Source organism: Carassius gibelio, chromosome A21 (genome assembly GCF_023724105.1).
Source record: "Carassius gibelio isolate Cgi1373 ecotype wild population from Czech Republic chromosome A21, carGib1.2-hapl.c, whole genome shotgun sequence".
In the NCBI taxonomy this organism is placed as follows: Eukaryota; Metazoa; Chordata; class Actinopteri; order Cypriniformes; family Cyprinidae; genus Carassius; species Carassius gibelio.
In genome coordinates, this window is record NC_068391.1 from 9,240,646 (window position 1) to 9,259,017 (window position 18,372).

Here is an 18,372-nt window from a genome sequence, read left to right on the forward strand (position 1 = left end):
AAGAAGCTTGATTCTTTCATTATAATACCCTTGCCTTGTGAATGGCTGATGGGCGCATGTTTGTTCCTGCATATGTTTTCCTTTCACTGTCCCTCATCATGAATTCAGCCGGTTCGAGATTTCTTATCTAAACAGAGGCAGGCGTCTGATAGATGGATGCTGACAAGCATGTTTCGAATTTAAATCCACCACCTCGGGGGAAAGGGTGTAGTTTACATTCAAGCCAAACTATGTCTGATGTCTTTAAGGTGTTGAACATCTTCTTCGTGAGTGAAGTGCACTGGCAAATAGTTGCCTTTGGCAAGATGTATAAAAAGAAGAAGAAGAAGAAGAATGTGATGAAGAAGAAAAAGAAGACTTAGACGAAGATGAAGAAGACAAAGAAGAAGACGTAGATGAAGAAGAAGACAGAGTAGAAGAAAACAAAGTAGAAGAAGAAGAAGAAGAAGAAGAAGACGGGTATAGTAACTTTACTCAAGGTGTCAAGGTTTTGGGAGATGGCTTAACTATGACTTTAGTTGGCTGCAATAAAGCATCATTATCCATTGATGGATATTAATAATTAGCAGTGTATTCTGATGCAATAAATAAATAATAATATCGATCATTCATATGAAACTGAGCAATTCCAGTAGGATCCTCACACTGAGGAGCTCAGGCCCTAATAATTATAGATGTTTTAGTCATAGTTTTTTTTAGTTTAGGATAGTTTATTTCAAATAACTGCTATTCTTCTGAGCTTTCCATTCACCCCTGAAAAATGGCATTACTGATAATATTAAGAAAGCTTTGCCATCACAATAATAATAAAAAAAATATATATATATATATATATTAAAATAGAAGTTGTAAATTGTAATAATAATTCCAACCATTACTGTTTTTACAGTTTATTATCAAATATAGCTTTGGTGAGAATAAGAGAACCATTTCATAAACATAAACAAATCTTACCAACCCCAAACCTTTGAATGTTAGTGTATATTTGAATAATCTCTTCTGTATCTCAGCATTAGCTGAGCAACTGTCTCTGAGATGAATGGGAATGATATCGTAAAAACTTCTTCCACACCCTTTATCAAAAAAAAGAGGAGAAATCAGTAAAAGGTGTGCAGGAACAGACATTAAAACAGGCCTGACCTGTCAACCATGTTTTGATGAGACTACAAACCCTGCTTGGGTTACTACCCAGAAGGCTGAGTTAAACATTTAAACCAGTTGCGGGGTTTGTCCATATTTCACCCAGCACTGGGTTGTAGCCAGTACCCAGCATTTTTTTGAGTGTGTAGTGCATCTGACAAGGAAAGAAAGAGAGAGTGAGAGCAGGAGCGGCAGTCTGTTCACTTAGACTCCACCTCTCCATCGATCAAGCAGAAGGCTGAGAGAAGAAAGGACACATTTAAAACGAAAGACAAGATGGCTCAATCTAATCCCCGCTGTGGCGCTCCAATGAAAAGAATAAATAAGTTGATGAAAGAGTATCGTGTTAGTTTTTATGCTGAGAATCATCCCTGGCTCTCCATGCCACTGACGGTATGAAGGATTACAGCCTGGCCCATTGAGCAGAGTCCCAACCCCAGGATTATACGGCTTGCTGTGCCGCTTCAAGCACCTCGATAAGTGGCGTTCCCACTGCCAAATCAATACCAGCACAAAACAGCGAGCAACATGGCCAGACATGGCACTCAAAGCCCAATTACAGCCTCTTTACCCAAAGAAACATGAGCCAGCGAACTGAACTTCTGCACCAAAGATCAAGTACTTTGGGTTGAGAAATTAATTTTGACACGTTCTTCACTAGCAAAGAGAACTTTTTATAAAGACATTTGGTTGAGTTTTGCCGTATCGTTCTAGAAGGGTGAGTAGAGCTTGTTACTTTCTGAATATAGCCACAACTCCCTGGAAAAGAGTGATACATACACAGCACTAGGGTCTCTGGCACCCCAAACATAAAAACAAAAAACATGCAGATCATCAAAAGAATATGAAGGTTAAAGTAAGCAAGATTACACAAAGTGCAGCCATAACAGCTCAGATCTGTAGCTTCTCTGCTTTGATTTGACAGTGTACACTGCAGTGCTGCTTTGCCTGACACAGACATCTTGAGGACTAGTAATATTCCCTGAAGAAACTGACATCTTTTCTTCCTTCTGTGTTCTTCTTAATCATTTTCAGCTTCAGACGACTATCAACTTCACATCTTTATCTGAGACACGCTCCAGTATAATTGCTCTCACATGAGTCATCAGAGGCTTTGGTAGTTTGTCATGCCCAGCACTGCAAGTGTTCAAATGCAAAATGGCTAATTCTACCATCTGTCCTGTAGTGCTTTAATTAAGCAGCCCAAAATACGGGTTTACCACTGCTTCAATTATCACCTACACAGTGACTAATTGTAAATTCTTACAAATGGACTAAATCATAACAAGAACTTTCAATTCTAATTAAACAGTGAAGTAATTTTAATCTGCGGTTCTGAAAAACCTATTTGGTGTCATCCCGAAACTAATACTGATGTTCCTCATTTGTAAGTCGCTTTGAATAAAAGCATCTGCTAAATGAATAAATGAAAAACACCTTTAATTTATTTCAAATGTTAAAACATTAACATACTCGGTTCCAAACCCTAGCAAGGAGCTGCCAAGACAACATTTTTAGTCACTATGAAATGAAAATCAAAAATGATCATTTTCAAAATGTATATAAATGATATTACTCAATAGTACCCAAATGGATTATTCTACCCAATATATAATACTAGGCCATCTTACAAGGTTGCTGCTTATATAGTAGACAGCGAGGCAGTTCACTTGGTTTTGGAACTGAGCTACTTTCTTCACAACATGGTAGAGGAAATGTTATTTCAGGCACAGATTATTATGTAGAAAAATTATAAAATCAACCTTCGTCAGAGTGTAAAATGTACAAAGTGTAAGGACTCATTAGTGATCTACTGGAGTGCAGGAGAAATCAAAGAGGATGTATAATAACTCATTACTGATCTGCCCCCTGTGGACTGGAGCTAGCATCTCTCACACCATCCTCACTTAACATCTAAAGTTAAAGAACAAATGAGAAACATCCATTGGGAAAGCATCCTCACCTCCCATACTCTCAAGTAAGCCAGTAAGTTTTCTAAGATTTTTCAGCCAGTAACTTTTGTATCCAGGGAGTATAACTTTACCCATAGGCTCTTAAGAAAAAGTGTCAGTTTTTAAGGAATATTCTGACAGTTTTTCTGCCGAGAAGTACGTTTTATTCCAATTTTGCTGGATGTTTCAGATTTCCAGTGGTCGGAAGGATTTAAGTAAGTGCTTTTGAAGCAGTTGTAAACTACAGCTCCCTTGCGCATGAATCATAAAACTTTAAAAGCCCCTGTAAACACAAAATATAATTTTTTCAGTTGCCTGGGACAAAAATTGCAATTAGGTAAAGCATGTCAGAGTAACAAGAATATCTTCTTGAAACACCCACACATTAGGTGGAAAAGGAATTTCAATGAGCGAGCATAATCAAATAACTGTAGATTATTGGAATATGATTTATATAAAATTCTACAGATGAGGAAAGAAAATTCTGTTAATGTTCATCATTTTTCTATTTAGGCTGAAAATGAGTGCATGAAAGCTCAGGGCTCTGTCGATTCCGCTTATCACCCCACATTGTGTGACCATTATAAGAACTGACACATTTGAAAGTAATGCATTTGCAGTCTGATAGGAAAAAGCAAAGCAAGAGACGATTCAGACCTTGATCAGAATTAAATAACATAGATGATTTATATCCCTGACTGTCATATTTTTGGCACTGAAAACAGTGTTTCTTTTTTAATCAGGGGTTGGGATGGGGTGTGTTTGTGAGATTCATTTGCATTTGCAAATGGCACCAAAGAGAGGTGCTGGAAAAGGTGAAGGACCTATAAGGGCTGAGAGCACAGATGTCAGTCAATGACTTTCTAATCTCTCTGAGGTGAGAAATGCAGAGTGAGTATAATATAATAATAAGAAGCTGGTTGAAATATAATCTTCAGATTTTACAGAAATAGATAAAAACCACAAAACACACACAATGGTCTATCAGCACTGGGAAAGAATATATAAATCTATTCTATTATATATTGATTTTATTTTTCAATCTCTATTTTCAATGTCAATTAAAGTGACAGCAAGGCACTAAACCTAAAGTGCTAGTTTACCTAAAAATAGAAACTTCTGTCATAATTTTCTGAAATTCATATTTATAATGGAACTTGAGAGATTTCTGTCCCTCCATTGAAAGTCCATTATACCAAAACTTGCATGAAGATTCTGAAACAAATCCATATGATCTGATTTTCATTTAATTCAAATCTTCTGAAGAGATTGGATCACTTTATATGACAAACAGATTTAATTTAGACTTTTATTCACATATAAACATTGATTGACACATGTATAGAGTACATCAAACATAGGTTTTTATGTGAAGCATGTATGTTTGTCAATCAATGTTTACATGTGAATAAAAGTTATAATTAAATCTGTTCATCACATAATTTGTTGCTTAAAAAGATGAACAAAAATTCTGTGGATTTGGAACATAAGAGTGAGTAATTGATGATTTGTGGGTGAACTGTCACTGAAACTAAATACAACTAATGAATCAGCCTGATTTATATAACAAAGTCAAAGGTATAGCAGCAATTCAGTACAAATGAACAAATGAACAAGTGACTCAAATGAATCGCATGAATACAGAAAGGAAAAAAATGCAACCAAAAATAACTTCAAATGGCTTAAAGCAGTGATAAAGCAAAGGAAGTTTGTTACATAAAAGTTCCATGTAGTTTCCCAGCACTTCATAATAGGATGAAGTATGCTGAAAAAGCATGCTGTCAGTCCCAGAGGGCCTGTAGGGTATATGAAATGTGCAGAAGAGTTTATAAGAATAGTCATTAGGCAGAGATGCTTACTGTATATTTGAGGGGTAAAAGCCAAAGGGCTGTATGGTGCAGGTCACTGTACATGTGCATGCGTTTGGATCGTTGTTGGCCAAAACTTTACAAAGAGAACAGAGTTGTGAGAAAAAAAAAAAACTACTTTGGGTTAGCAGTGCTTTTGCCTTTGGCTTCGATCATGAACTTTTAACTTCTAGGACCATTCAAGTAACTAGCAGCCTTCTTGTGTTGAAGCCTTTAAATCCAGAATTCCCCTTTGTTAATAAATGTGTTGATAGAATGGACAGATTGAACAGATACTGACCTTTTCCCGAAGTTGGCTTCCTTCCTGCGACAGTGCAGAGTGACCACTCTGTGTCCCTCGCTCCTGACGTCTTGACTAACCGTCCACTGAACCGGGTTGCTGGCCCTCGCTCCTAGAAATGCCACACCATCCTTCAACTTGACCCTGTTGCAAAAATCAAAATGACCACATAGTATATAATGCTTATTTTTTTTAATTAAGTAAAGAAATGATACTGAAAAGATAATCATAATACTTTAAAATATATATATATTTTACACATATTTGCATTTGCATGTTGCAAAATACTGGATGATTAACAAAAAGTGTTTCTTGTTCTTGAACAGGTTGCAGTTGTTCGCCACATGCATTATAAAGAAAAGGAGAGTCTACCCAACAGCTCATGTAATACATTGTAGGGTACAGATGTGCTTGTATAACCTCAAAATGATTTTAAGAATTATTTTGAATCTATTGTGTTCTGCTTTCTTCACATATAATCATAACTGTGTGTGTTACAAAAGATCTCTGTATGGAATACTTTTTCAAGTCTATTAAATTGATTAACACTGACACATGAATAACTACTTTAAAGGGATAGTTCACTCAGAAAAAAAGATTTTTGTCATCATTTATACACTCATGGAACACAAGGTGAAATTTTGAATAATTTGCTTGTCACCTGCAATTACGATGAATGGGGATTGGAAGTATCATAAGTATCATAATAGCAGTCCATACAAATTGTCAGCTATTCAAAATCTTCTGACGTAATCTGATAGCTTTGTTTGATTACAGATCGAAATGTAATGTGATATTCACTGATAATCTTCACCTCCAATGAACTGTTAACCACTGCTAACCATCATTGTGAACCAAATTACTGCAAAGAACTTCAACATTCTATCTATAAATCAGACACTGCAAAATATTAACTTTTGTAAAAAAAAAAAAATTATTCTTCATTTTATACAAGCCTATTATATGAAATCAGAAGACCACTTTTATGATACTTATATGGTGCTGTTTTCTCATTTTTAAGGAACCTTAGTCATCATTTATTATACTTAAGAGACTGGTCAGGATATTCTGAAAAAATGAACAAACAAGTTTGAAACGACATGAGAGATAAAATAAATAAATAAATAAAAACATTTTGTGTGAACAACCCCTGTTGTTTACAGCAGTAATGAAATTGCACAATGTATCCTTGTGCAGGTCCCTTACTGTTCTAAACATCCAATACCTGCATTCAGCCAATCAAAGACAGGATGCTGAAGATGGGCTGCAGTGCAATTCAAATGCAGAAAATAATGGAACTGATGTTATCGCTAAGACCCAGACCAAATGCAATTAGAAACAGTCCTGACGATTGCTTTTTTTTCTCTTTTCATATCTTGGTTTGCTTTGTTTTTTGTTTATGTTTTTGTTTTTCTTCCTTTTTTCTCCACATTTGTATCTAGAATAAACTAACTAATGGCACATGAAGCCAAAGTGCTGCAATAATATACTAACCCATACACAATTCAGGACCGCATACCATGTGCTATAAAAGCTCCACTGGTGGCAACTAAATTGGCTGCATAGAAAAATGCTAAGAATGCACTCAGAGGATAGTTTAAATAAACAACATGAGTGAAAAAAAAACTCAAATCCCCTCAGAAGAAAAAAATTAAACCACTGATTTCTTGCTTTCCTTATTCCTTTTAAAGGGCACTTTAAAGTCAGCTTGCAGTCATGTGCTTCTTCTTTTTTTATAAATGTGACTTTTTTATATACCACTCAAGAATTTCCAATAAGGAATACAAAAATAAAAACTGTACAAAAAATAATAATAATCATGTTTTTATCTTGATATTTAATGGTTATTCTGTGCCTCATCTGACAGTGACTACTTTTAGAAATATTCACCACTTCTGGAACATTAGTCTGTTTGTAGTGTTGAATACTGCACATAACTGAATGCTACCTACCTTGAACACATCACGTACTAGTGCAAGAGTCTGAAGCACATGTACCTTCAATATTCTCAGTAGCTTTTCATATATTCCAGCTGCTAACATTTCATTTGTAATAGAACATTTATAAATGGCCTGGTGACCCTGGATCATCCAGGTTGCAAATACTGTGAAGTGGTTTTATCGCTATGGGTTTATTCTAAACATCATGTGGTGTTTGGATCATATCTACTTGCTTACAACTGCTACACACTCTTAACCCTCTAGTGCTCCTCATTCGGGAGTCACACTTATGATCTTCATGGTAAAACATGACTGGACACCTGAAATAACTTTTTTCACCCCAGTAAAATCAATGTAATATATTTTGGTTCAATATTATTATTATTTTTGTATTTTGAGATAATTTCATGGCTAATGAATATGTATGCAATAATTATTATGAATGTCTGCCCATTTAAAATAATATATATATATATATTATATATATATATACTTTTTTTTTGTAGCCAGATTAAGTGCCATTTGGTGGGAGTCTTCAATCAAAACATATAGCTCTATATAAAATTGCTATAAATTATCTAATTGTTTTTAGACATAAATACACATTTTCATGAAGTTGTGGGTTTGGATATTTAGACATTCTCAAAGACAACCTTTTGTTTTTTGTTTTATGTTGATTTGAAGCGTCAGTTTTTTTAGATATTACATTCAAACATGCACAAAGAGAAAGCATTTTGTTACACTAAACATAAAAAAATATATAAAAAATAAATTAAAATGATGTTTTATCAGAGCTTAATCCTTGTGGGCTTGATCTGATTTCAACCTCTTATTTCAGTTTTCTGACTCATTTGTCTATATGGATATAATTCATTTAAGTGAGTATAATTGTGTCTGTGAGTGTAAGTGTGTGTTTGAGTGAGTGTGTCTGTTTTGCACTCTTGATGTTTTAGAGTGTAACCCCTTCCTTGCTGTACACTTTTTTTGTACTGCATTTTAGTTGAATTATTACTTTTATTTTACTTATTTGCTGTTACTGTCACACTAGTTCATAAGTGTGTGTGTAACTGTGTGTGTGGGAGGATATGTTGGTTTTGCACCCTTAAAAAAGGTTTCACCCTGTCATTGCGGTGTACTTTTTTCTGCATTGTGTCAGATTTGTAGATTGTGTCGATTTACCATTCATTTCCTAAGGTTGGTAATTTTTCATTGAAGACCACTGAAGTCTGATATTTTTTTACAGCCACTTAGTCTGTTAAAATCATGGTCTTTTTTGCCATAAAAGCCACCAAGTTTCATACCAGTCCGATGACGATTAAAAAAATGTGCCTTTAAAAAACTTCAAAACAGAAAATTCTAAAATTAATAATCAAAACAGTGCATCAGAGGGTTAAATACAGAAACACACATATGCATTTATACAAGCAATGTTATTAATAGACGTTTTTTTAATTATACATTTTTTATTAATAAGCGATGTCTTGGGTTGAAGGATAAAACACTGCTTCTATGAAAAGTCTTGCTTATCTTTAGGTGGAATTCATTAAAATTCACTATGAATTGCACGTTACTGCTGAAACAGCCAATCAGATTTTTGATAGAAGAATTGATAGACTTACAACACTAACATTTCACATTCAGTCCAGTAAAAAATTTTGAACAGTTTTCTCAAAAACATTAAGCAGCACAACTGTTTTTAATATTGGTAATAAGATTAGATTCTTGAGCACCAAATCAGCATATTAGAATTATCTCTCAAGTATAATCTGACACTGAAGACCAAAGCCATGGCTGCTGAAAATTCACCTTTATAATAAATAAATTACATTTTAAAACATATTAAAATAGGAAACAGATATTTTAAATTGTAATAATATTCCACAATATTACTGTTTTTACCATACTTTTTATCATATGAATGCAGCCTGGTGAGCCTTTCTTCATCCAAAGCAGACAGAGGCTGTTCTATCATAACTGGAAATGGACTCATTTGTCCACCAGACAGCTTTTTTTTTTTTTATGTCCACTTACCTTCAAGAGTTAAAAAATTGCAATTGGAATTCGCCCAATGGCTTAATTTACATACTTAAGCAGCAGTAAACCAGCGCAGACTTTGTCTGGTTAAACTGGACTATGGGTGGTTAAAGGGGGGGTGAAATGCTATTTCATGCATACTGAGTTTTTTACACTGTTAAAGAGTTGGATTCCCAATTTAAACATGGACAAAGTTTCAAAAATTAAGTTGTACGTTTGAAGGAGTATTTCTGTTCCAAAAATACTCCTTCCGGTTTGTCACAAGTTTCGGAAAGTTTTTTTCGAGTATGGCTCTGTGTGACGTTAGATGGAGCGGAATTTCCTTATATGGGTCCTGAGGGCACGTTTGCCGGAAGAGCGCGCGCTCCCGTATAGCAGAGCACTGAGAGCACAGACAATCACTGATCAGAGCGAGAGCGTCGCGAAATGTCACAAAAGGAGTGTGTTTTTGGTTGCCAGGGCAAGACAACCCTGCACAGATTACCAAAGAAAAAACAGCATTAAGGGACCAGTGGATGGAGTTTATTTTCACAGAGCATCAACGGAGTTGTGCAAGTGTTTGTGTTTGTTCCCTGCATTTCTAAAATGCTTGTTTTACAAACAAAGCCCAGTTTGACGACGGATTTGAACATCGTTTATTTCTTAAGGATGATGCAATCCCAACGAAAAAGGGTCACGATTGTGTGTTGGAACCACAGGCGGTGAGTAAAACTGCTTAAAATATCTCTGCCTCCTTGTTAGTGCGTCCGCCTCCCATCGGAGACCCGGGTTCGAGCCCCGCTCGAGCGAGTCCTTGCTGCTGCTGCTCTCGTTCAGTTTCAGTCTTCACAGCTGTCACAGCTTCCAAACGCTGTCAACGCAACTGGCGCTCGTGATCCTTTAGCTCCGCCCACACGTCACGCCTCCAGGCGCTCGTGTTTTTCCGGGAAAAATCGGTACAGACTATCTTTCTCTTATGAATATAATAAAACTAAATACTTTTTGGAGTTATGAAGGATGCAGTACTACTCTATAGGTACTCAAGATTAACATGATACTGAGTGAAAACGAGCATTTCACCCCCCCTTTAATGAATAAGTCGCAGGTGTTTGCGCAGAAATTTGTATGCACAAAAGGCTGTTTAGTCAATTCACCCCTTCATGTCCCATCTGATCTGTTCATGTAATACTTGCCATTTACATAATGAAGAAGATACCGTTTTCTGATTGATCAAAATAAAAAATCCAATATACTGCACACAGACACACACCTCTAATATTTCATCTAAAAATCTACCAAAAGTGCTGTTGTAAGCAGCATGAGAAGGCGTTGAGGGTTAATTAGGGAATGGAAGATTTAAATGAGATTGGTTTGGCTAATATGATTTCTGGAGCGCAATAAAGGCTGCAAAGCAATTTAAAAAAGAGAGATGTTCTTTCCCCTCACACCAGCACATGGGTGCCAGCTCATTAATTCTAAAACAACCTGAGTATCAATTAAAGTGGTATTTACCAATGTGATAGGAGTGTCAGCGCTCGAGAGATGACTGGAGAGGCAGGAAGCGAAGGACGGAGGGAGATGGATTGTAATATCAGATAGAGGAGATCTGTCGAAATCCTGACAGTCCGTCAACCCTGTGGCAGTTCTCCAAAATAACATAGTAAATTCCCCAATTCTCTGACATTATAAAAGTGGGGGATGCACACGCACGGATGATTCCGGTATTCGTCACAAATCACATTCCGTGGCAGTTGGCGGAGTGAGTGCTGTGTTTTTCTCCTGTGTACAGGCTGCATTCAACTGGCCTGAACTCCCCTTGCCGATGTCAGTGATCTATATTGACCTGTCTGAATTACATCAAAGAATTGATAAAGCGTAATCGTTTTATCCTCTGTGTTGTCCACTGAGAACAGTGAAGCAATATCTGATAGTGGAAAGAAAGAGAGAGGCCAGTAAGAACGGGATAAACAGTCAGTGTGTCATTATCACTAAATACATTTATTTGAATTGAAATAATTTTCATGCTAGAAGACCACAGAGTGCAACACGAGCGGAAACTATTACGGTATAATTAAGTGGTCTATATACAAAACTATGCAACAGTTAATTCCAGTCCTCAAAAGTCAGTGCATTACAAGTTGGCATTTTACAGTGACTCTTTCTGTATTGTATTGCCATTAGGTGGTCATTTCAAAATACTGTAAATAATCAACTTTGAGTGAGTCATATAAATCATTTATCTCATTTGTTCACAAATGCTATTTCATTCATTAATTAATTACTGCAAGTGACTGACTTTATGAGTGAGTTGTTGAATGATTCATTCAACCGATATGTTCAAAAACACAGATTCATTCAGGAACTAAACAACTAAACAAGTTCTGCCATCATGAACAAGTCACTGAATAATTCACTCAAATCATTTGTTCAAAAACAATGAATAATTCAGCACATGGAACACAACAACTGAGTGTTGCTTAAAGATGCGCAATGGCCCTGATGTTACCTAAATGTTACCATTTCCATTGGAAATCTAGGCAATGGAACCAACAAAACTGTGTGTAAATGCAAATTACTGTACTCAGTATATAAAAGAAATCACTTTATTTTTATTAAAATGCATTGTATAAAACAACCATGCTTCCTCCTAACTCAAATCAAACTGTTCCATACAAAAAAGTATTTTGTTTTTACATATCTGTCAACTGAAGTGTTTTATATATTTGATTCTGATTGATACATTATGGCATTATGTGGGCAGACATTAAAGGGCAGACATGTTACACAGAATACTATGAATGACCAACCAGAAAGCAACCAGAGATGCAATGTAATAACAGCTCAGTATGTCAGAATTGATTTAATCCTGCAGTAGGGGTCTCGCTTGGAGTCAAAAGAGAGTTTTTTGGCTGCACTATGAAAACTACACATGCATTACAGTAGGAAGACAGACTAAGAGAGACGGCACTAAACATTGACTCAGATTCAACACCTGCAGTCTGTTCACCCCTTGAGCTGCATATAAACCCCCAGCGTGTGAGAGGAATCATTTATGATACATTACATAGACACAAACATACGCACACACATTTGTTCCAGACCTGCACAGATAGCCTGGGGTGACAATTACTCCAACATCACCAAATCGGCATTTAATTGCTATAAAGGGCCATATTAGCAAACAGCGTGTTAAGTAGTTCACTAAAGACCTGGAGAGAGAGGGGGGAATAAATAAAGGAAAGGGGAGAGGAAGACGGGTTAAATTCCCCGGGAACACATGATATGTAAAAATGTATAGCCTGAATGCACTGTAAGTCGCTTTGGATAAAAGCGTCTGCTAAATGCATAAATTAAATTTAATTTAATTTAATTTTGAATGCTTTTTTTCTATTTAAATGCAGGCAACTGTTCTGTCAGAAATGATTCAGTGAACGCAATTCAATTCCTAATTTTATGTAACTTGAATAAATAAATAAAAAACGACTGAAAATCTAAGAAACTAGCTTAAGTGTTGAGTTTAAATATATATTTAAAATTATATTAAATAATAAAATATATAAAAAGCTTATTAATCTGAAAATATTTAATAGAAATATAAACCATATGATTTTTTATTAGCAATGTGATATGGACATTGTATGTCAAAATTAGCTGTTAATTGTTTTGGCAAATCAATAAATTCTGAAAAATGAAAGCTTTAGCATAAGTTCGGCCAGGAAGACTCAATTGTTAGCGTCACCTATTACCTTCTCAATTGTCCAATCACGTTCTAATAATAGAAGCATAAAAGAACCTGTGCTTACACTTGTCTAAGTTTGCAGATGCTGAACGCTTCACTCACCACCACCCACCCTTCCACCACCAAGATGGGCTCCTCCCTCACCAATAACAAGCAAGTATTGGGCCTACGCCAAATACAACCATATAGCTTGCTGGGTCATAAATAAATGGATGAATTGTTACAATATCTTCTCCAAGTCTTTCTGGTAGAACTATACGTTATCAGTTGAAAAAACCTTGCAGCTGAATTAAAATAATAAAAATATATAAATGAGCAAACAGACACAGTAGTGGGACTTTCTTTGGATATCTTTGGATTGCTGTTCACTAAGTTTTCTGTCATTCCAAATCAACTTCCAGCATATTAACTGAAAGCAAGCAAATTCACAATTTCACTCAATCCTTTGGAAACAATCTGCTAGAAAGCTAGCATATTCTTCTAAAAGTTAATCTTTAATGGGCATGTTTTACTGCAGTGTTAATGACAGAATGTTAAGGACTGGCATGACTTACGAGTACATTAACCTGCATTAAAAAGAGAGCCCATATAAAGATCTCCTGCCTGATGGCAGACAGAGTGTGAACAGTCTAACTGAATGGAAAGGAGGGGAAGGAGGTCTCATTTCAAGCTCCTGTCTAAGACTGACAGACAGGCTCTTGAGCACTTGCCAATACCAAAGGGGCCTTGCCGTTCTCCCAGTGTGTCTCCCAGACCCGGATCAGTGTACCAGGCTCTCCCCCGCAGCTGCACATGTGACATCGGTTCAATTACAGAGATTCCTGCCATTCATGCTTTGAGCCATTACCTGCCAGTGAGCCAGGCATACTTTACAAGAAAGGCCAATACTCATTCCCAACAGGTGCCGGAGCCTTAGATCTTCCTGAGCTATGATGAGACATCCGTGCACGTCAAAGGAAGAATGATAGGAGTAAAACATCAAGCTTTGCATTGGAAAGAGGTTCTAAAAACAGTTCACTAAAACTTGCTTTTTTCCTACACTGTGTCTGTGGACATGTTGATATCAGTGTTTACAATCCAGTAAAAGGACTACAAGCTAAATACAGTAAGCCTGCCATAGAACAAGAAAGGAAATGTCAATATATGACCAGGAAGTTAATAGTCATTCACTGAAAGCACAAAAGCAGATCAGTCATAACGTTTTTCGTATCTTTTGACTCACAGTAACAAAGACAGTAAAAGGGGGGAAAGAAATCTCAAAGATCATATTTATATATATATATATTGTTACCAGATTTTATTGCAGATTTACAATATGCACTACCAATTAAACAGACTTAAAAATGTACATTTATCTATTTGAAGCGACCTTGGTGCTGCTAGAGCAACAGGAACACTTTTACACTTTAGATCAGCACTTCATAAGACACCTAGCAAAAATAGTTCAAATAATTTACAGTAACAAAACCATGACACGTACATGACAGTAACGTACAAGAGCAGTGAATAACTGAAATAAAATTAATTGGGAGAGAAAAATAGAGAGTGAAAGATGAAAAGTGAGAGACAGTAATAGAAATAAAAAACGGAATAAGCCACAGCTAACTGATTAAACGAGGGGTGTCAAATCAGCTCCTGAAAAAAGCTGACCTTTAAAAGAGATATTTGAAAGAAACACCATCTCATCAGCTTTACTATGATGGAAGCAAGCTCATACAGAGCACTGAACTTTTACCCTTAACAGTCCAGAAAGGTGATTCAAATTAGTAGCACACACACACATTACAAATCAACAAAGATAAACTAGTTGTTATCTGTTGATGTGTAAAATAAATAAATAAATAAAAACAGTATCTTGTAAAAAACATGTTGCATTTATTCATAAACTAACTATAAAATTGTAAATCTCTTTATGTAAAGTCTACAGGCACAGGATTTGTGCAGTTTTACCAGAGGACAAACTTCTGCACAGCTTTTTCTACAACAGCAGGAATAATATACAAGGCTAGAATGGATGCATATTTTAAACACTGTATATGTGGGAAAAAGACTTTAAAGGTTGCATCCAAACAGGTGAAAGGGTTTTGCGGAATTATAAAATAAAAAACCTTCAAAAGGGTAAAAATGTCATTCATTTGTTTCTAATTTCCCTCCGGCTCAGGCAGTGAGGCCCATGCAAACTACACATTCTGCTCCTGTCTAGGTCCCGCCTGCCCACAGGGGAAGATATCCAATGCTGTTCCAGGCCTAAATGACCTCTCTGCACCCTGCAGCAAAATGGAATTACACCATAAAGAAACTGAACAAGGTCAGGCAAATTGAAACAAAATGAACAATATCTGGCATGTGCCTGACTGAGATCCAGAAAGTTGGAGGCAATCAGAGCAGTGATAAGTGGACTTGGAGAGATGCACGGATAAGGAAGCTAATTTAATTAATGAGTCTAGTTCCCCTCTTTTCATTACCAGCCTCGTTAAACGTATTGGGGCATGACAACATGGCAAATGGGAAATGAGATTAACGCCGCCAGATTCGTAGCCCTCACCAGACTAAGCTAATCTCTAGGCGGGCTTTTAGCGTTTCCTTGTTTTACGCACGAACACAATCTTTAAGGAACATGCACACACGTAGTCTTTTTTCCTTTTTCTCAGCCTTTTTTCCTGCTCTGTGCTGAAATAATAAGGCGGTGATTAGCTGGGGTTTCTGCTGGGATGGAGGTGAGGCTAATATCTGGACCTGGAGCACTGCTGCAACACTTCTGTAAAGCTCTGATAGAGACACATGCTAGGCTCTAGCCAAGCACATCCACGTTATCAGCGCACAGGCCCTCCCTGAAATTCAACTAGAAATACTAATTGACACAGAATGACATTCTACATCAATAAAAGGGTCTAAAATATGGTAGAATGTAGAAATGCATTCACTAATAACTGCATACAAAAGTGCCTATATACTTTAGTTTACACTACTTTTGATAGCACTGAGATTATTATGATTTCATTAGGGATGGTGTGTCAGAAGAAAGACTCACTGCATTCACACTTTTATTTAAAACCTTTATGCGTGCAGAAAAGGTTCTTACGCAAATTTACGCAGAGATTCATAACAGGTGTGTACGCACATAAATTATATGTAGCTGTTGTTCTAATGTTGAATCCAGATTATCTAAAATGAGGGAGCTGGGAAATTAATTTTGTCCCACCAGCCACAGTGAATCTGTTATGATTGGCTTCCTGTCCTACTTCATTTGAAAAGGCTAAAAAGAAAAAGAGGTAACACTTTAGAATAGGTAACACTTGTTAAAGCTGCAGTTGGTAACTTTTGTAAAAATATATTTTATAACACAACTTTGTTTGTGTTCAAAATGTAGAAAATATATATAATAAGCGAGTACACCATAAATCCATTTTCCAAACCGTGCTTTTAGCTTGCCCTGAATCACTTGGGTGCACTTATAATAAGTGTTTATATTCGGACTATTTTAGATTGCTTCGGGGGTACCGCGGCGGAGTAACCCAGCACCTTTGTGATTCTTCATAGACATAAACAGAGAGAAGTAGTTCCGGCTACGATGTTCTTCCGCAAGACGCAAGCAGCTTTTCTGTTTATTAAACCCCTAGAGCATCAAAAGTTACCGACTGCAGCTTTAACTATTAACTACGACATTTCTCTCAATAAATTCCTAATGTACTGCTTATTAATAGTTAGTAAGGTAGTTGTTAAGTTTAGTGTATTGAGTAGGATTAGGGATGTAGAATAAGGCCATGTAAAATAAGGCAGTAATATGTGCTTAATTAGCACTAATGGCTAATATTCTAGTAATATGCATGCTAATAAGCAACTAACAGGTGTAACCGTAAAAATAAAAAGTATTACCATATAATTTACAAAATTATGCTGTCTATGCATATTGCATATGTGTGGGTTTTAGCTGATTCTACATTATTTATTTATAAAAAATGTCATGGTTTAGGAGCAAAACAATTTGCACACAGGTTTTACACCCTAATACTCCTGTATGCATGGTTAGTAGCAAATGAGACCCAATGTGAGCCACAGCATTAATCCTTAACACATTCCTGTTGAGTATTCAAAGGAGGCTCTTAATTATCAGGCTTAAGCGTATCACTGTATGCTGCCTTTGAGGCAGCAGGATGAATGAGCATACACCTGATCGTCTTTATCAGGCATCATCCCCTATTATTTGCCCTAATGCTGTAATGAATGCAGTGTGATACAGCACCCTAATCCACAGGAAATAAGATTTCGAATTATGGAATCGGTCTTGTGTATATTATTATTATCGTTATTATACAACAATAGCAGTTTGATAGCACACATTGCTGGGATTCCCAGCCATTATTACCCCGTTCACATCGATATAGATCTTGGGAATTGTACCAGTGGTTCATTTTTGCTGTGTCCTCTGGTCATCATTTGCTGGAAAAGTGGAGATGTCTATAGAACAGAGTGATTGAGCGACTCCCTGGTGTGACTGCTATTAGCAACTTCCCAGAGAGAGAAGCGCTGTCACCCGCCTCACCAAGCGCATCTGTGTTTACCATCAGACTAACTCAACCTGCCATGCCTGGGGAACCAAGCTAATGGAGCCCATTAATGAGTCTGATGCAGCAAAGCACGGTGCTTCTTCAAATCAATGAGAGGAAAGTGCACTAGTGTTTCTCAGATTTGTTACAGAGGCAGGAAGGAGGATAGGCTTTCTGAGCGCCGTAGAAGACAGATGGAAAAGCGGGAGTCTTTAGACCGGCATGGTATTAGACCGGCATGAGTCGAAAAATAAAGGCGAAAGTAGCTAACGCTGGCGTCAAGATAACTTTAATGCTGAGTGTGGATATATATATATATAATTTATTTCAACTAGTTACCAAAGCTAATCTTCTTTTATTTTAAATTGTGGTTATATCTCAATGTACTAAAATGACTAACTAAAACTGAAATAAAAAGTAAAAAAAAAAGAAAATAATAATAATAATAATAATAATAAATAAATAAATAAAATACATAGACATTTGCAAGAACAAATTACTAAAACTTTAACTCAAATTTAAATGAAAACAAAACATATATAAACATTTTTATTTTATTAATTAATATTTTCTTGTAAAAATGTACTTCAATAATCTTTGCTTTATTCACAAACTCAATTTACACCAATGTTTGGTTTTAATGTATTATCATTTATAATTTAGTAATTTAACCCATCCTGCTACTTTTAACCAGTTTTTATTTCAAATGATCCTGCACTCTATGTATAGCACAAATTCACAATTCTCTTTTTCTTTTTATAGTATTCGACCACGGACATACTGGGCGAAAACATTTCAGTAAAGAGAATACATTTTATATTTTACCCAGCTAATCAAAGAATAATTGACAGACATTTGCAATCCTTGATATCTGAAGAACCAACTTGAAGAGA

General features: G+C 36.1%; 2 protein-coding genes across 3 annotated transcripts in view; one reads left to right on the forward strand and one right to left on the reverse strand.

The window, feature by feature from the left end:
- Nucleotides 1–18,372, reverse strand: part of LOC127942062 (transmembrane protein 132C) — a 107,101-nt gene that overhangs the window by 36,157 nt on the left and 52,572 nt on the right. For both annotated transcript variants that reach the window (XM_052537604.1, XM_052537603.1), the window contains one exon: nt 5,241–5,384. In XM_052537604.1, the coding sequence (XP_052393564.1) occupies nt 5,241–5,384 (144 nt within the window). The remainder of the gene's footprint in view (nt 1–5,240; nt 5,385–18,372) is intronic.
- Nucleotides 1–18,372, forward strand: part of LOC127942070 (60S ribosomal protein L17) — a 184,241-nt gene that overhangs the window by 32,754 nt on the left and 133,115 nt on the right. The gene's annotated exons all lie outside the window — the stretch shown is intronic.